Source organism: Quercus robur, chromosome 2 (genome assembly GCF_932294415.1).
Source record: "Quercus robur chromosome 2, dhQueRobu3.1, whole genome shotgun sequence".
Lineage (NCBI taxonomy): Eukaryota > Viridiplantae > Streptophyta > Magnoliopsida > Fagales > Fagaceae > Quercus > Quercus robur.
In genome coordinates, this window is record NC_065535.1 from 56,494,688 (window position 1) to 56,514,869 (window position 20,182).

Genomic DNA, 20,182 nt, shown 5'->3' on the forward strand with positions numbered 1-20,182 from the left:
TCACCAAATGTGTTTACTACTGAACTCCCAATGTACAACAGAGGAAATTCAGAATAACTACCACAACTCCTGGATCCAGTACCATATACATAAGTTTTATAAAGAGAATGTTAAAAGAGCTCATAAATTTGCTTTGGTTTATGATGACCATCTACATCATAAATTGGACTCAATGCCCAAATCTTGCTACTTCACAAATCAGGTCAAGGTCTAAAACTAATTATTTCATGAAATGAGCTGAAGGCCCAAACCTTAAGCTATTAATGAACTGGACTCACGGTCCATGACATTTCCAACGTTAAATGGTAGGTCCATGGCCCATACTTCCCTAAAACCATGAAAATTGGACTCAAGCCCATACCGTTTCTTCAATAGATCAAGGCTCTTGGCTCACATTAATTTTTCTCATCTCTTATGGAGCAAGTTTCTCCAATAAAAGCCAATATTTTCACAAATTAAGTTTGAAGGAAAAATCCCCGACTACAATTGAGTTATTTGGGCCACAGCAACTACTAAGGTCTTGTTTGGATTTTGCAAAACTGAGTTTTGTTAACTCACTTTCCCTTTTCCTTCTCCCAGACCCACAACAATTGAAGCAGAGCTCCAGTTCCGCCGATCAGCACCTTCAGCCTGAGACAAGCATTCACAACTCTGTTCATTAATTTTTGTTTTCGGTGAGACTCAAATTCAGCACCTCCATCTGTTTATATGCACGAAGCTGCTGGGTTTTATTTTTTTATTTTTTGTTTTTTTTCATTTTCCTCCATTTTTTGTGTTGTGTTTATTGAGACCTTGACTCACTTGGTTGTGAATGCTTGTTTACTGAGACCTTGGCTCACTAGCGACGAATGGTGGAGATTGGCAAGGGAGCTTCTTCTGGAGTTATGGGTTTGGGTTTGTGCTTTGGGAGAGTATGTGGGCTGAAGGGGGAAGGGGAAATGAGAAAAGAGAAAAAATGGGGATGAAATTTTCCGCGGGTAGGCTAACAGCTTTGCTCTGACCAAGTTACAGGTATGGGACCCACAAAAAATTGAAAAATTTGAGTGATGACAAGTTGAGTAATGTGTGCCAAATGGGGTATAAGAAATTGGGGTATTTTGAGTGATGAGTAATAAGTAAAGAAAATTGAGTGAGGAGTGATGGATGATGAAAAAAAAAAAAAAACCAAATAGGGCCTAAGTCATGAGGCCCATACTCTCTTTCTTTCCTTTTCTTTTTTCCTTGATAATTTGATAGTTATAACTTCTTCTTTTTTGGAGAAAAATTTGATAGTTATAACTTAATTATAAAAGGAGAGATTGGATTTGAACCTTGATGCTTATGTTGAAAACAACAAAATGTTGTGTAATAACTATTAGGTTATTTGGTTGTATATTTATTACATGGAATAATTATTATATAGGAATAACTATTCTTCATATTGAGAAATAATTATTCTTCTTAATTTAAAAAGATTTTCCTTATGCCTTCATCTTTTACAAGTTTTACATATGTAATAGCCAAATTTATGAATGGTAATAGTTATTCCATTACATATTTTCTTTCTAGTAATGAAAATTATTATTCTTAATGAAATCTTCATTTAAGTGTACAAAACATACTTTTACTATTCTTTTGATCACTTTAACTTTATTTTTATTTTTAAGTGGTCAAAAAAGACAGTTTTTTTTTCTTTATTAGTGCAGTGACCTTAAAATAAGTTGCAAAATATCTTTAAATAATAATAATAATAATAAGTTGCAAAAAAAAAAAAAAAAAAAAAAAAAAAAAACTACACGTGTATCCTGTATCTAGTCTAATACTAGCATACAACAACTTTTTTTAATTTTTAATGAAAGCAAACAACTTTAAAAAGTGGTATGTGGCAAAGAAAAGAATTATAAGAAATAGCTAAAGACGCGAATGAAGACCGATTGCAGATTCCTATTCCTAATTGGAACAGAACTCCCATTCATATTCTAAAACGGAACATGAATAGAAACTAATACTAATTCAGCAAAAAAAGAAACTAATACTAATAATAATAGGACAATTATTGGTTTACAACTTTACATTTTACTATTAACGTGAGTACCTATTGAATTTGCCCAAAGAGAGGAAAAAGAAAAATAATCCTCTGCGCGGTGTTGTAATTATTATTTGGCTTAGTTTTTAAGCACAATTGTCAAGGGCATATGGTTTGGAGTCTTTGGACATTGGAAAGAAAGATTAAAAGATAAATAAGTGAAACAATTAAACCTACGGATAAAGAATAAGAAGTGTAAGCCAACAAAATTATCCCATTATGAGAAGAACTCTCGTATAGGCTAAAACATATACATTTTAAGATCTAATTGGAGGTCTAAGTTTAGACACAATGACTATGAACTATGAACATCATGTAACCTTAGGCAATGTTTGGCCACCACAAGACTGCTTTTTCAAAAGAAAAAAATGCACTTAAATCTTTATTCATATTTATATTTTCTTCAAAACTACTACAGGAGATGAACTCATCCTGTCTTTACCTATTCGTGAAATAAAACCAGACGGCAAGGAAAGGGAGTAAAAGATGACCATCTTCTTTAATTTTGTAGCATGCTCGAGAATATATATTGCTAGCTCCAATTCAGTCTCCCCATCGAGAAGCTCTATAGATACCGACTCAAGTTGATGAATAAACTCCAAATGTTGAGATTGCCAATATACTTTATCAAACCCAGACATCTGCAACAACATTGAGTTTGTCAAAACCAGAGACCATGAGAATACAAGTATTCCAATATTTCCAGCAGTGATTTAATAAATGGGACAAGTAGTGATTTAAGGCATGCATGTTCCTACCTTCACAAAATAGTGTATGCATGTGCAGGTGTATATTAGAGAGAGAGAGAGAGAGAGCTCTATTTTACTCTTGTACTTACAGTTGTGGTACGTATGGGCAGAGAATATTTTATGTCTAGAGCTTTCAGTTTAGGAAATCTTCTAAGAAGGGATGCCATTGCTGGGACTAAGTAATCCTCAAATTTTTGAATAGATAGAGACAAGCATTGTACATTTTCCGATGAAATTGGCAAGGGATCATAATTATGAAGATTCTGCAACATTAGAAAACAAGATTCCAGAGTTACAACTAAAAGAAGAAGAAAAGAAGAACCCAATTGTTGGGAAACAGAGACAAATCAAAGTAACTGCTTTCTTACAAATATAGAATTGACTGTAGATTATATCAGTCTAAAAACAAATAAAAATATTTGTCAGCTCTTCAGCTAGAAAGACCTGCATTTGTTGATTATGACTGTGTACCAGCCAACTTTTAAATTCTAAACAATTACTGAACAGTACATCATAGTTTAATGTATTTTATTATTTGTAGTAAATCAATTATCTTTATACTTCGTCTCTCAAAATATTATTTAAGAGCTTCCAAAGAGGCAGAAGTAATTAAGGGATGAAAAAATACCATTCAGACAATGGATTTTAAGATGCGACAAAAAATAGTAGTTCGGTGGTGAATACAAATAAATATAATGCAAAACTAGAAGAGAAATAAGAAATTCGCAATGACAATTTATGAAAATAAATGTGGATTCCTTTCTGTAATAATCCATATTTTAGTGTCGAAATTAATTCTCAGAAGCATTTTAAAGCTAAAATTGGACATCAGTGGATTATGAATACTACCTTACAAGTTCTACAAAAAGAATTTAGCACGTATATAGGATGATTGTCTTTAATAAATAGGAAAGGAAGTGTCTCTTTACCATAATGCCATGATCATGTAGATGTAGATCTTTGGTGCTGATAACACTTCGAAAAATATTAGGTAACTCCTGAGTTGTATCAAGATCTCTACATTGTAGAAAGAGTTCAACACGTTCCAAATGCATCAAGCTCCCTAAACAATTGTGACCTGTTATATATCCAACCCATTTAAGATATCTGAGGTTTGGAGCAGAAATTTTCACTGACTTACTAAGAGGAGATTTAAATCGCCATTCAACATTTATTTCGATAAGCTTCTGACCCGAGATATTAAGATGACAGAGCTCTGGGTGGTAAGAGTACAATATTGAAAAACGTTCCAGGTTGGAATTTTCTATTGTTAAATTCTCTACACCACATACATTTTCAAGCCATAATTCCCTAAGGAACTTGCAACATGAAACTGATTCTCCAAAGCATTCATCGACAAGCCAGATAGATTTTAAAGATAAGGATTGGAGATTGCTAAACCTCAATGCAGAGGGAAATTTAAGGTTGAGGCAATGCATATTGATTGTAAGAGACTTCAGGGATCCACAATGAAAGATGCAAATTGGCAAACTAAACATTTCCCATTCTTCCTCTTGAGAGAATTCCAGGTCAAGAAACTCAACGTCACACCCAACCGCCATATGCAACATTGTGACAACACGAGAGCTTTCCGTACGATTCTCAATGAACTGGGAATGTACACAAAGCCGAGACAGCTTCCACCCGTTGCGCAAAGACAGGAACCTTTCGCAAATATTCATAAGTTGGTCTTGAAAACCTCTTAATGTAGGATATTGCAGGGCATCAAAATCTAAAGATGATATAGACACACATGATTCTCTGCAGCTTTTGGATGTGAAGCTCAGCCGAACAATGTCTGCCATTCCGAGAAAAGAAAGGATGTGATGAACGATATGCTCTGGAAGATTGCTAAACATAGATTCATCACTCATCGTTGGAGAGGCCAACAACTCATATGGGCGATCCATCTTACTCAAATTCCCTTCTGGGAAGGACAAAGGAACAGCTGTTCAAATCAAGGAGACAACTTTGTTAAAGAAAAGAAAAAACTGGAACTGGACAGGACTGGAGAAGTATATATATATATATATAGACACATGAATGGGAGTTCTGTTCCAATTAGGAATAGGATTCTGCAATCCGAAAGGGTTCTTTTCTTTGCTACATGCCTACTGTATTGTTTACTAGTAGTATTTTAGTTAGATTACACAAATACAAAAGTACTATACGCTCAAAAAAAAAAAAAAAAAAAAAAAATATTGAGGGTCATGCGTGGGTTTACATCTCTGATCTCCCAAAGTACCCAATTCCTTAGTGGGGCAAAAGTGGGAAAACGTAAAGTATGTAAGGGCATATTTGGAAGAAGGAGAGGGAACCCACAGAAGAAGGAGAAGAACAGCCCGTGTGAGAGAGAGAGAGAGAGAGAGAGGAAACTAATTTTGGGTGCAAGGGATGCTCTCAAAACGCTGCGTTTCAGGTTAGGATTTTTTACTTCCTTCTTTTTCCTCCTCTCTTGCCGTGTCCCAGGCGTACGACACGGGCACGACAGGCAAAAATTGCCGTGTCCGTGCACTTGATGGACTGTGACTCTAACACACACATACACAATACACAAGATCATTTTTTAATGGCAGCATCATGATCTTCCTTTCTTAAAATTAAATTGAGTTTCGTTTGATTTTTGAAATCGGATTTGTTTATTGAATGCTGCTGTGTAGGACTAGGATATTGTGATGGGAATTAGTAAAACGGAAGTGAACTTAAAGAGGTTGCTTGCAGCTGCACCTCAACAAAAAAACCAGGCAAAACTTGTACATGTATGTCTAAACATCTCTCTTCTCTTCTCATATATGTTGCTTCTATATCTTAGCAATTATTATAGTGAAAAATAAATACCAATTTCTGTATAATATGCATGTGAATTTTGTAGTATGTTGCTACATTACGAGAACAATTAGAACAGCTGGCTCAAGAGAGAACTTCCGAAGGCTTACCAAGGTCACCATTCTCTCTCTCTCTAGCTCATTTTGCAATACCATGGTTGGCAATGTCATTAGAAAATAAATTTGTGTATAACCTCTCTCTCTCTCTCTTTGATAAGTAAATGGTTTTCCATCTATACTAAACATGATAATTGGTGACTTAAGACATTTTTAATTAGTATCTTTATGTACTTGTGCAATTATTTTGAGCCCATATAAAAGGTCATTGATGAGGTTGGTAGCGCCAACCGTGGGTATGGTTATTAGCAGTTGAATGGAAGGAGGCCCGGCATGGGGTGTGAAGCCTTGTTGATCCTCTAGATTCTTAGGGCATCTCCACCATGGCGTTCCTCAAAATTCCTATCCATCAATTTTGAATTGAGTGGATTGTGTTTAGAACTTATTATTATTTTTAATTTTCAAAAAAAAAAAAAAGAAAAAAAAAAAAAGGAAAAAAAAGAAATGAGTGAATTGGATTTTGCCTTGTTATCAACACTTTAAATAAACAAAAAGCTTACATAGGAGTGTCCAGTTTGTGTGGGGACTTGGGTTGCAAGATATTGATGTAAGTTCTAATCATTACAATTTTAGGGGTTGGAGTTCTTTCCAGGTTGAAATGTTGGAAAGAGAGGGCAGAAAGATAAAGACGTTGCAAATAGTTATTGAGTTAAAGTTAATACCTTTGCTATTTTAGTTGGGATTTGAAAATAGATAAATACATTAGAGGAGTTTTGGTTGTGATTTTTAAACTCATGAATCATTGACAAAGTCCCTCTTGGACTAATTGCCAATGAGCTCTAGTTTTATTGGCACCTCTTTCACTTTTAAGTGTAAGGTGCAAGGTGGAGGGTGAGGTCATGGGTTCAAAATCCATAGGGTGCATGTGTTACTTACAAATAGAAAAAATCCCTTTTTGCCTGATCAAAATTTATTAATTTTTGTAGTAAAGGAAAGAGCCCAATACCAAACAGGCCAGGTATCGAGTTGTGCACTCAAAAGAAACATGTCTCCTTGTGGTAGAAATGCCTGCATATGGTGAATTTTAAGACAATACAAGCCACATAGAACAAATATAATTTTCCTTTCATTTTTTTATAATATATTATTTCTATAGTGAATTTTTAGATATTCCCTAGCTTCATTTTTAGAAGGTAATGACAAAGGTTAACTAAAAAAGCTCTAGGTTGTAGGTCTTTTTTTTTTTTTTTTTCAAAGGACGTTAGGTGCTTAATTGCTTATGGTAATTAGATCAGAAGTTAGGGAAAACTGTTGTCATGATTTATAGTTCTATGATTGACAAGTATGTGATGGTGCAAGCATAGTGTGGTTTGAAAAACTATCTTCTTTGGAAGCCTAAAATTAAGGTAAAGCCCAAGAATAAGTGCCCATGGTAGTTAATTATGTTATGATAGTTTTATCTTATGTTCTGGGGTTAAGGGCAGAATTAGTTATTCTGAAATTTCTGGGTGTGGGCCATAGTTGTGGGCCTAAGGTTTTTATTTTATGAATAATTTTTTTTTTAAAGTTTATTGGTCTTTATATGTGGGCTTTGGCTCAATTCAATCAGGGTTTGATTTCCTATTTAAAAAATGAGACTTGGTTCTATTAGGAAAAGTTAAGATGTAAGGTCTATTATGTGTATTATTGTACTCAAACGTCTGAGATCCGCTTATTTTGCTGAAACTGAAAACTTTTTGCTGAAAGTATTGTAGATAAATGTAAAAGTTAGCTGAAATAGTACAGTGAGACCTATAAATAGTATCAAAAAATGCAGTGGGACCCATGAATAGTAGCAAAAATAAGCTAAATAGTAAAATAAGTTGGCAAAAATAATTCATGCCAAACGTACACTGAGTATTGATACATGTTGACCTTATTGTTCTTACCTCATTTTCTCTACCTCTTTCTTTTCTGTCACTGTTTACAGTTTACATGCACTGTTTATGGGTATTGTTCACGTGCACTGTTCACAGATTGTGAAGAAATCTGATTTTTGTTTTTTCATACTTGTTTTCAATCATAAATCAAATATTTTCTCTTCCTAATAGAACCCCTCTTATAAAAAAATATTAAACTCTAGATTTACAAATATTTGTGAATCTCAGTCCACCCTAAGTGCACATAGACAAATTCCCCAATTTGTCCTATGTTAGAATGAGGATCATGTGAATGAAAAATCCTCCTAGTGGGTACAATTAACTTACACAAGGGAGGGTATTGAATCCATAGCCAATTGTGTTTCATACCTATAAACAAACAGCCAATTTTGTTTCACAGAAATGTTAGTTGTGAAATCCATACTCTGGTTATCTCTCTATGCTAGGAAGGTGACTTTAGCAAGGCTCCAAGCAAGCTCCTTAGCCAGGGTGACAGAGTGACAGAAGTGTGTGCTTCATTAAACTTATGACTCTTTTATTAACTGTAGTGACTTTCAATTTACACATCCCTTTATGGGCTTAATCTATATTTTCTCATCTAATGTTATTTGACTTCCTAAACAACTATATAAATGAATAAATATAATCAAGTATATCATTCATGAGAAGATTTTTAATCAATAAAATCTCTATTACCTATCCAATACACACACACACACACACACACACACACACACACACTATGTCATTGTTGTGCTTTGCTAACTGTGTTGCACCATGTCATATGTGGCTCTTTATAGAAATCATCTTCTAGCATTTTATATTTTCAAAATTATGCTTGTTACCTTTGTTTAATTCATTTATCTTATGTGTCTATAACTTGTTCTTGCAAAAAAGTAGAAGAAAATTAGATTTTCGTTTTAGTGTGAAACAATGGTAAATGATGATAAATATGCTGATATTGTTTAGGAGTATTAGTATACTTATAATATCCAATATATTATTTACCAATATAATATTGGTCCCTGGCTTCACCTAGGGTAGGGTGGTTGCCTTTTTGGCACTAAGCATTGTAGGCGATCTAGGGATTTATTGCCTTGGGCACCCCTGTTACCTTTGACTAACAAAGCTCTGGCTTGGGCTACAAAACTTAATGTTAGTTCTTTGATCAACATTTTTTAGAATGTATTTTATTTCGCTTATTTGGAAAGTTAGACACGTATAGCCTGATATGTATTGATATGGAAGGGTTTTGTCTGGACTTGTTCAATGTTATAAATTGTAAGACATTTCAAAGTCCATCCAATGAGTCAATTTATTGTGTATCAGGTCAGTTTTGGACTAAAAAGTATTGAGTAATTAACTCAATGAAATATACTGGAAGACCTAATATGTCATAGGTCACAGGAAAGATTGCTGAGACCAATAATTCTAGGAATGAAAGAGAACATTTTTCCAATCCTAAGCCTCTAAAGAAATCTAAACTTACTTTGAAATTGTCATTTGAGATGTTTCATTAAGGTTTTTGAGGTTTGGGAGAGATTTTAGTATATCTATATTCAGCCACTTTTTCCCCTGGCTGCGACATAAGTAATTAATCTTGGACTCATAGTCGTTTTTTTCCCCTTCTTTTCATATTTTAAATGGAGTTAATGTTGATGGTTGCTCATTATAATTCCAACAAGAAATCTTTGACTGAATTAGCTTTGAAAAGATACTTTTTTTTTTCTTTCTTTTTTTCTTTTTTTGATGACTTAGGAGAATTTCACTCAGATTAGTTGCATGTCGCAGAGCATACTATACAACAATCCTCACTGTTAATCAAACTCCTACGGGCAATTGACCCCACCCGCCAAAACCAGTTACCGGGTAATCCAGGGGCTTTTCACCCCTGACGGGCTAAGCAGTTTATCCTTATGCCTAGGAGGCAGCTTTGAAAAGATACTTATTGCATACTACAAAGATTTCTTTAATAGAAAGTGCTACTTATGCACGATTTAAAACTTTTTTCTAGAGTTACTTGTATTCTGTTCCATAATAGTTAGTTAATTCTTCATTTATCAAAAAAGTTCATTCTTCATTGTTATTTTTTAGATCCAATGAAAACATGTTTGACAAGAACCATTTTGCAATTTGCTGACTTTGAAATGATAGTTATCTTCACTCTTGTTTTTTTGGGTTGTTGATTCAGGTGTTCTACTGGTGCTATTATGGTTGTTAGGATTGCATTCTTATTTGTCTAAACATCTCTTGAACATGTTCGTACAGGGTTTCAAAGGCAGTGGTCAATGATTTTTCAGAGAAGATTGAAGCGATTGCTTCCAAATTAGCTGCCCCATTGGTGCGTGTACATTATAAGCAGGATTATATGTTGGTTTACATAGGTACTTAAGATTTTGGTCATTTAAGGAGAGTACTGTTAAATTCGTAATTTTTAGAATCATGTTTTTGTTATGAGTTGAAGAAGCTTTGCTTATGACAAAACTAATTATGCTAACAAAAGATTAGATTTGTATAATAAAGAAGTAGATCTTTTCCTTCAAGAGTTAAAGATGCCTCAAACTTATGTGGTGATTTCATATTAATTGGGAGGGAAGATGGAATGATTTTGGTGAGTAAAACCTGTACAGAGTTTGTCAGTAGTGATGAAAGTGGCAGGAATACTTAAAAAAAAAAAAAAAAGGGTTGGGGTGGTTAAGTGATATATGGGAAGACTAAACAGAGAGGGGAATGGGCATCGAATAGCCTGTAAATCCTATACTGCTTTTATCTTGAATTTATTGTAATGAATTAAAATTTAAAGAAATTGGGTGTTCCAATCTAAACATCATAATTGATTCATATATGTGAATAACAGGTTTAAGTTTTCAATTCAAACCTAATCGGCCTTGAAATGAGTCTCCTGTTTGCTATTCATTTCTTTTCACTGGTGTGAAATCATGGCTCCGATTAGTTCTATTTGATACAAGTATTGTATAGGTAAAGGTTGTTGATTTGTCTGTCTCTGTCTCTCTATTTTTTTTTTCTTTCTTTTTCTTCTTGAATTATTATAAACCTCACAAAATGTTGTTCTTGGTTGACTACACTTGGATAATGAAAGTAATATTTATTTGGCACTTGTCTGATGCAGTGATTTGTCACAGTTTTCCTGTGACTCCCTATATAATTTTAATTTTATGAGATTACCTTGTTTCTATGTTCCTAAGTTAAATTCACATGTTAGAATAGAGTTTCTTGATCCTAATACTTTTCCCATTTTCAGACTACACCTGATACCCAAGTATCCCAGGAGCCCTTGGAAGAGACTGTCGTAAATGAAAGCCCTTCTAAAACAGGAGAAAATCACATTCTTCCTACTCCTAGACTAAGAAGAAGATTTGTGTATGTGAATTGGAACTATCATGATTTGGTTAGCTCATTGGCTCTTTTCTATGTTGTGGTTTGTCAACTCTAACCAGTTTGGTTTATTGACCAGGCCTGCATCAAATAGTGAAGATAGAATTCATGACACTACCGAGGCTGATTCATCTGCACCTGTCAAACTGGATGCTGCAGCACAGGCACACATTGAAAAGCACAGGTAAATTTTTAAATTTCTCTTGTTATGCAATAATGAATTCATAACATGAAAGGTCATTTCCTGATCCTGGTTTTTCCGGAGCAGAGTCCACAAAAGCGATGTTTATGCCAGTGAGGTCAAAGGCAACATGATCTTGCCTAGGTGTTTGGGCGAGGCAAGGCACCTTATTATGGATTTGGACCTTTCAGTCGAGTAGACTTTAATTAGGTGCTTGTTTTTTGCCTAGTGCACGTCTTGGCCAAAGTGACAGCTGTTTGGAGTGTGCATATCATCAAATTAACGGATTTTGTCTTTAATTTAGCATAATTACCACCAATTTACTTATTCCAATACCAGTAGAATAAGGTTTTTCAATTCAATAAATCTTGACCTTCCTGAAATGACTATACACAATTAATAAAACTTGTCAATATAGTGCCAGCGAAATGAAGACCATAGACCCAAGTCAAAATATAAGCATTAAGAAAGACATTGTTGTACCTTTTATATGTGTCACTATATGTTAGTTGTCTCAAGTCAATTTTTAAGGTTAAGTCTGTTTCCTTTCTTTTATTCATTTCTCTATGATTTTATTTAAAATTTCCTTTTTCTCTTTCTTTGTGAAGAAAATCAATTCTTATAAGAAAGAAGAAAAAGTTAGATCAAAATTTTTAATTTTTAATTTTTATGAACGAGTATTTGATGATGTTAACAATGATAGGTTTGTGAATGTGTATAACTTTAATATCCTGCATATTATGAATAAATATAATATTGGCACCTAGCTGCATTCAAATGCGCACACCTTTTTTGGTGACTAATTATTTGGGCAATCTAGGCATCTAGTGCATTGAGGGTGAATATTCCCTTTGACAACCTTGATTCCAGTATATGCGTTGTTTAAAATGGATCAAAGGTTCTTTTTACACAACACGGACTATGAACATGATTGGATAAATTTATGGGCTTAAATGTTGTTCTTGACTCAAATACCTTATGCTAGTTGGGTTTTAGTGTTCACTACACTTTAGAAGTAATAGTGTGAGGGAACTATGTGGCAAACTAAATTACTTTATCACTACAAGAACTGCAATTATCTTTTAAAAGTTTTAGAAAGAAAAAAAGATCAATCTAGTCCATACATCCAGTTTAATTGTGGAGGTTTGGAGTTGAGAAGGAGCATCTTTGGAGACGTGTTCATTTATGTGAAATATGGATAAAAGTAGGGTGCTTGATAACAGAGGTGGTTAGGGGATCACATGGAATTCGCCCATGGAAGAAGTATTAGAGCAGGGTTGAATAAATTTTCTAAATATATTTAGTTTGGCTATGGAGTTGGCTCCCAAGTTCATCTTTTGATTTGACCTTTGTGCCCTTTCAAAGAACTTTTTTTCTTTACCTGTTTAGATTGGCAATGGATAAGGACTCCTCAATTCACTCAGTCCTTTCAAGATTGAGAATTAGCACCCACAGAGTATCTGTTTGACGTATTGTATTCAAAGTTTTTGTCTAGACAACGAGAGTATCAATTATCCTAGAGTTCGACTAAAAATGTAAAGTTTGAAGTTAGCTTTAATCATGATGTTCTGAGAGAATTTATAGGATTACATTTTGCATGGAGGTGCATTTGGCGCACTACGGTACCTAGGCTAGGAAGATTGGTTTTATTGTTTGGACAGCAACAATGGGTAATATTTTGAAGGTGGATAACCTTTAAAAATGAAGCATTGTGGTTGTTGATTGGTCTTGTACGTGCGAGAATAGCAGGGAGTCAATTGAGAACTTTCTACTTCTTTGTTCAGTGGCTCAAGATATTTGGTAATTTGTTCTTTATTTGGGGTATTAAGGGTTATGCTGAAGACTGTACCACAGATACTATAGTATTGGCAAGGAAGATTTTATTTTCACAAGAGTTCCAAAATATGGAAAGCAGTTCTATTGTTTGTGTTGTGGACAATTTGGCTAGAGAGGAACTGTAGAACTTTTGGTGTTGGATGCCCAAATGCCCAAGTCAAGCAGTTTTTATTAAGATCTTTGTATGATTGGATGACAACCTTGTTAGTATCTCTTCATTTTGGGCATTGCCTAAGATAATTTAGACAGGTATACATAAAAAGAGTAGAATATTGAGCTCTAACAAAAATGTTACATATATTAATTTCGTATGTATATACGGTATTGACTCTGTTGGTTGAGAAATTCAATATCTATTTATGTTTACCTAGGATTTAATGTTTCTTATTTTCCTTTTGAAAGTTATGATATAAAAAATACATTTGAAAGATAGATCTCTATATTTATTTGGACTATTTTAGTTAATTTTTCTACTTTTACTAATTTAATATATTTATTTATCTTTTAAATAATTATTAAATTAATAATGACGTCATCACAGTTTGACGTCAAATTGATCTCGATCCGACCTCAAAAACCTTGAACCTCTCTCTTTTAGGGTTCTTTGAATGGTCTAGGTTTCAAAACCATGCTATAAAAATTACTTTTCCAAAAAAAAAAAAAAAAAAGAGGATAAAAAAATCAAATTAAATCAAATCCTTATAATAGCATCAATCACAAACAATCAGGTCCAACAATATCAATTGGCATTAATAGGTGTAATTTTGTATCTAATCACTGTTCTACCTATTGTGTGGTTCTAAATCTTTTCTGAATTGCTCTCATCACAGAAAGCTTCAAGAGGACTTGACTGATGAAATGGTTGGGTTGGCCCGGCAACTTAAAGAGAGCAGTCTGATGATGAGCAATTCCTTGCAAAACACTGAAAAAGTAAGAACTCACATATTTATCTAACAAGTCTTGCATCACCTCAAATATGTAAGTTCAATGCTTAGTTTCGTAAGTATTTTAATTGTTTAAAGAAAATGTTGGAAGAATCAATCCTACATCTTTTAGAGGAGGTGGGAATGGATAATCTGGTAATCACTTTTTCATCTGTGGGCAGTTTTGCTAATATGCCTAAAAGATTGTAACTGCTATTCTCTTGTTCTGGAATCTTCTTTCCTTCAGTATGCCTTTTCCTTTTTTTTTTTTTGGGGTGGGGTGGGGGGGAGGTGGGGAGTGGTGTGTGTTTAGGAGGAGGGTGTTCTTTCATAAATCATACTTAGTCACATAGTCTTTTATTCGTTTTTAGGACATCCCAACATTTTGCGCCATTTAAAAAGTCATATTTATAAAGGTTTTTAAATAACATGCACTTACACCCCTTGAACTTTGGGTTAGTTGCAGTTACGCCCCTATACTTATCCAAAAGAAAAAAAAAAAATTTCTTTTGCCAATTTAGTATATAAATTTTGATACTGTAGTAGTTAGATCCCCTTAATTTTTTCAATCAAATTTAACCTCTTTTGCACCTAATCATTAAAAAAATGATGAAAATGAGGGTGTCTTACTACAACAACATAAAAATTTAGAGGGTCTATTCTATTTATTACAGTACCAAAGTTTATGTACTAAATTGATAAAAAAAAAGGTTAAGGGGGCCTATGTGCTATAGTACTAAAGTTTATGTACTACATTGGCTAAAATAAAAATACAGGGATGTAAGTGCAACTGCCCCAACATTCAGAGGTTGTAAGTGCATTTTACTCAAAGTTTTTTGGTTTCTTAAATTACCTTTGTAAAGGGAGAATTTGAAATGTTACAGAACATTATCGATGGAGTTCTAAGTTTTGAATTTTGGCAATTTGCCGTGCACTAAATCCATGATCCCTTTAACAGTTGGATTTTTTTAAGGGGTCTCTCTATTAGGATAGAGGTTACATATGCTAAAATTTAAGACAGAAGAGATTGCTTATTCTATATATTATGTATAGAAAATTTTGGTTGTGCTTTAACACTCTTGAATGGTTAAGGGTTAATACCAACTGTTTTTCTTGGTCTTTTGTAATTGGTTTTCAGTTTTCCCTTTCTCCTTTTACTAGTAAGTTATATACATATCCAGTGGGTTATGAATACATAACCTCACCCTTCAACTATTCTTACTGGAGAAGTGTCATTTGTGCTAGAGCTCATTAGCCTTTGGAATAGTGTTTGAATGCACGAATCATCCTTGACTTATGCTCTTTCTCTCTCTCAGTAAATTGTACATGCACCCAGTGAGTGTTGCACGCATTATCACCTCACTCAGGCCTAAACTACAATAGCTTGAGTTTTTTGGCCTTTGGTAATAGTTAATTAGAGAGGATGAATGAATAGGCGCTGCAGCCTGCAGCTCACTGGTACAAAGACTAAAAAAAGTCTTGGATCTATTTTGTTAAAGTTTTTCACTAAGATTGACACCATGTTTTTCTTTGGGTTCAAATTGTTGTTTTAAAACTACTAGTAAATTATCAGGAAAGGAACAGATAATTAGATGGTTGTTCCTTGATGCCTCAATGGGTTTCCATTCCTTTAATCTGCAGTTCTCTGCTAGCCATATTACCTAGTTTTCCATGCAAATGAAAACAAGGTGAAGAGGATCCACCCTGGTGTGACTCTTCGGCAGTTCCCAAAGTACTAAAATATTCCATCGTTCCAGAGTACTGATCTCCTTGTCAAGCTAACAGAGTTAACTGTGAGAGTTACCTACTGATCTTGAAAACCTAACTACCAAGGATTTTTTTTGGTGAAGTTACAAGCTATTTTAGTTTAGTGTTAAGAGTGTCACTCACTGATCTCAACTCCCAATAACTTGTTTAAAGAAGTTGCATTTAGTGCATCTTAAAGTTTTTCCATGTCAATATTCAACTTCATGCTGGACCATTTCCTTTTCTTTACATTTTAAGTAATTGAGCATTTCCTCGCAAGTACTATGTTATAACCACACTGTTTGCAAAGTATAAAGTCATGTTGATTTAGAGCAATGACTATGTGATGCGGGAGATGCAAGAAAATTTTTAATTAGTATTATTATGTTTGCAAGTCAATTGTATTTTTATATTTTAGGTCCTAGTAGCTTATTATGCTATTAGCATTTTAATTTGGAAGCAAGGTTATTTTTGTAATAAGGCAATTAGGGTTTTCTACGCCAATTAGAACTAGGCTTAGTAATCAAAAACCTATTGTACTCCTTGAGGAGATGGTTGATATTTTTATGAATGAGAAAAATGGTCGTTTGCTCTTTTTAGTTTGATGCTGACTCTAGTTCCACCCTAGGTGCTGACTCCTAGTGGTTTTCTTGCTTGGTGCCGACTCCAAACCAGGTCTAGGTGTTGACTCTTAGGTCATATCCATTTATTTTACCATTGTTACCATGTTTTTTGGTTGTCTTGCGTCATTTTTAGGAAAACCACTAGGAGTTGACACCCAAATAGAATTGAGTTAGCACTTAGCACTAGACCAAAGAGAGACCAAAAGACCATTTTTTTCATTCATCAAAATATCAACCATCCCCAAAATGAGTACAATAGGTTATTTATAAAGGATTGTTAAACCCTAGTTTTAATTGCAACAGGAAACCCTAATTGCCTTATTACAAAATAACCTTGCTTCCAAATTAAAATACTAATAACTGCTAGGACCCAAAACATAATAATACAATTGACTTGCAAATATAAATAATACTAAATAAAATTCTTCTTGCATCTCCCGCATCATTGGGAGACGCAAGAAGATTTTTATTTAGTATTATTTATGTTTGCAAGTCAATTGTAATACTAATAACTGCTAGGACCCAAAACATAAAAATACAATTGACTTGTAAACATAAATAATACTAAATAAAAATCTTCTTGCATCTCCCGCATCATTGTCATTGGGAGACGCAAGAAGATTTTTATTTAGTATTATTTATGTTTGCAAGTCAATTGTATTTTTATATTTTGGGTCCTAATAGTTTATTATTCTATTAGTATTTTAATTTGAAAACAAGGTTATTTTTGTAATAAGACAATTAGGGTTTCTTACGCCAATTAGAACTAGGTTTAGTAATCCTTTATAAGCAACCTATTATACTCCTTGAGGAGGTGGTTGATATTTTGATGAATGAGAAAAATGGCCGTTTGTTCTCTCTTTGGTCTAGTGTTGACTTAGTTCTACACTAGGTGCTGACTCCTAGTGGTTTTTCCGCTTGGTGCTGACTCCAAGCTAGGTTTTGGTGTTGACTCTTAGATCATATCCTTTTATTTTACTGTTGTTACCATTTTGTTTCGGTTGTCCTACGTCATTTTTGATGCGGGAGGTGCAAGAATATTTTTTATTTAGTATTATTTATGTTTGCAAGTCAATTGTATTTTTATATTTTAGGTCCTAGTAGTTTATTATGCTATTAGTATTTTAATTTGGAAGCAAGTTTATTTTTGTAATAAGGCAATTAGGGTTTCCTATGCCAATTGGAGCTAGGTTTAGTAATCCTTTATAAGCAACCTATTGTACTATTTGAGGAGATGGTTGATATTTTGATGAATGAAAAAATGGCATTTTGGTCTCTCTTTGGTTTGATGCCGACTCCAGTTTCACCCTAGGTGCTAACTCCTAATGGTTTTCCTGTTTGGTGCTGACTCCCAACCAAGCCTAGGTCCTGACTCCTAGGTCATATCCCTTTTTATTTTATTGTTGTTTTAGTTTTGGTCTGGTTGTCCTGCTTCACTATGCATGGAAATCAGGGAGCAATGACTCTAATCATGAAGTGTTTGATTCTAACTTAGAGGTATTAATTCTGTGAGCATGTTATACACTTCTGACATGAATTAAGTGGTATATGGCATTCTAAAGATTTATTTTCCAATTATTGTTATCTCACCATTTCTATGATAGTATGATTAGGATACCTTTACTCTTCTGAGTTACCTTCAATCGTTTCAATGGAACCTTGTGTAGATAGTTTTTTGTGTTTTCTAGTGTTTGGTAGAATTATAAAAAATGGGTCAAAGGAAAACTATCTATGGTCAACGGAAAAAGTATGGCTTATTTTTTAGAGGTTATTTTCCACTAAAATTTTCTAAAAAACAATTCTATCTCATGCCAAGCTAAATAAAGGAAGCCAAGAAATAGTTTTCCAACTCATTTTAAGATTGCTACCAAATATAGGAAAATAAGATAATTTTTTAGAAAATACTTCTTGGAAATTGACTCATTTTTCAGAAAATGTTAATGTTGAAACAAATGGTCATAAGAAACAAATGATGTCATAATAATATTGAGAATGCTCCAAGAAGTCAATTTATTTTACAATAATAACTAAATATAGTGACTTGCAGTACATAATATGTTGAATTTTTAAATTGTTCTAAGTTTTAACAAAAATCAGTTGTACCACAATCACCGTTCTGCTTTTCATTTATGCCAACTTCCAGCCCCCATAACCCCACACCTCTTTCACTGCATCATTGCTGCTATCTCATTACCGCTATTCATAAGCCAAGGCTACATTCAAATGACCCTTTTTCTTCTTACAAGAATAGAGTAGAGGATAAGTCATGGGTTCAAGATCCACTAATAGTGTGTGACTTACCAATCAAAGGACAAATACCTTTGTTGTCTTCATTTATTTTTCTTTCTTCTCTAGGATTTTATTAACAAAATTCCGTGGACGTCTGATTCGCATTAAAAAGGGAAAAAAGAGGAGGGGGGAGATGTAAGCTTGTAGCCATTTATGCTTCTCATTTTCAAGGTCTGGGATTCAATCTGTGTTGGCTGCAGGATTAGTGGGATTATCTTGTATAGTTGTAAAAAGAAAGTAAAAAGAATGTGGTTTTGACTAAATGCAATCAGGTACTATTTTGAAGTCTGTACATTCTCAATATCATTGCCTTTGCTGCACCACCCTGTACTGCAACAAAAACATAATCGGCCATTACAGATCCCTCTTTCACCTCCACCACAATTTCTTTATTCTCTTGGATTGTCAACACAATTGTCATGCACTGGGTATGACCTTTGATAGAAACTTGAATACATGCCTATTCATCCCATGGTGTCGTTCTATTGGAAGGATCATATTTAAGTCACATGGTGTTCTCTTGGGAGGATCTTATTGTAATCACATCATTACTATGTTTACCCTGAACAATAATGATTGAATTCTTAATCTCGTTAAATAGCTTTCACCTTTTTCTGTTTCATGTTTTTAGTGTTGACTGATGATCAAGTAGTCTCATAACTTGATTATGCTTGAGTGCAGATACTTGATTCTACCGAGCAAGCTATTGAGCATAGCTTGGCAAGCACTGGGCGTGCCAATGTGCGAGCCATGAAGATATACTCTGAGAGCTCTAAGACTACGTGTTTCACATGGCTTGCGATCTTTGCAATGACATGTATTTTCATCATGGTAGTGCTTCTAGTTCGTGTAACCTGAAGAGCTTCCTGTTTTATTCATTTTTCTTCAGGATGTTTGTTCTTTCATCTTTGAGATGATATTCCTAACACCACTGTGCCTAATACTGTTCATAACTGTATGCCAAGCATTGTGCAGTTTAAAGTAGCTAATTTTACATTTTCTCTTCACAACCCCACATATAGATGGACATTTTGTTACACAAAAAATTAATAAATAAAGAGGATATACAACAGAGGTCAAGGCATGCTTTTGGCTGTATATGGACATTTTATCTCTGGATATCAGTATATAAAGTTTATTTATAATTTTTTACAGATAAAAAAAAGTTCCATGTATAAATCTAAGTTGTGGTTTAAATTTATGGTAAGTTCCTGAAAGAGGTCGTCTGAGCAACAATAGGTAAATATAACATATGACAAATATAGCATATGGCAACAATGGAACACCCAAAATTGAATGCGCATTTTGAAAATTGTTTTTCGATACCCACATTAACATATGACAAAAGGCAAATATATCAAGTTCAGCATTACAAAATTGTTGGTTGTACCCGGCAGTGATGAATTGGCATCTTAGTGGCTAAAGAGGCAATATCAACAACATCATTTAAAATTGGTTTGGGAACAGCAATGAAACAGAAAGTCATTTCTTGTTGTCGGAGGAATTGGAGGTCTGTCAGCAATGCTTGCTCTATCCAGTGGGGAATTTTCTTCTTGCTGCCAGTGAGTACAAT

General features: G+C 34.0%; 2 protein-coding genes across 2 annotated transcripts; one reads left to right on the forward strand and one right to left on the reverse strand.

Moving 5' to 3' along the window:
* Positions 1 to 2,300: 2,300 nt before the first annotated feature.
* On the reverse strand, positions 2,301 to 4,918 carry LOC126714113 (F-box/FBD/LRR-repeat protein At5g53840-like). The gene is made up of 3 exons (XM_050414114.1): positions 3,744 to 4,918; positions 2,904 to 3,077; positions 2,301 to 2,706 (listed from the first exon to the last, which is right to left on the reverse strand). Exons 1-3 carry the CDS (start codon positions 4,722 to 4,724, stop codon positions 2,458 to 2,460), a joined length of 1,404 nt encoding a protein of 467 aa, XP_050270071.1. The 5' UTR covers positions 4,725 to 4,918; the 3' UTR covers positions 2,301 to 2,457.
* Positions 4,919 to 5,091: 173 nt separating this feature from the next.
* On the forward strand, positions 5,092 to 19,707 carry LOC126714114 (uncharacterized). Its single transcript, XM_050414115.1, has 8 exons — positions 5,092 to 5,233; positions 5,475 to 5,573; positions 5,687 to 5,754; positions 9,884 to 9,956; positions 10,878 to 10,996; positions 11,091 to 11,195; positions 13,859 to 13,958; positions 19,291 to 19,707. The coding sequence occupies exons 2-8, from the start codon at positions 5,490 to 5,492 to the stop codon at positions 19,465 to 19,467; spliced, it is 726 nt and encodes a 241-aa protein (XP_050270072.1). The 5' UTR covers positions 5,092 to 5,233; positions 5,475 to 5,489; the 3' UTR covers positions 19,468 to 19,707.
* The last annotated feature ends 475 nt before the right edge of the window (positions 19,708 to 20,182 follow it).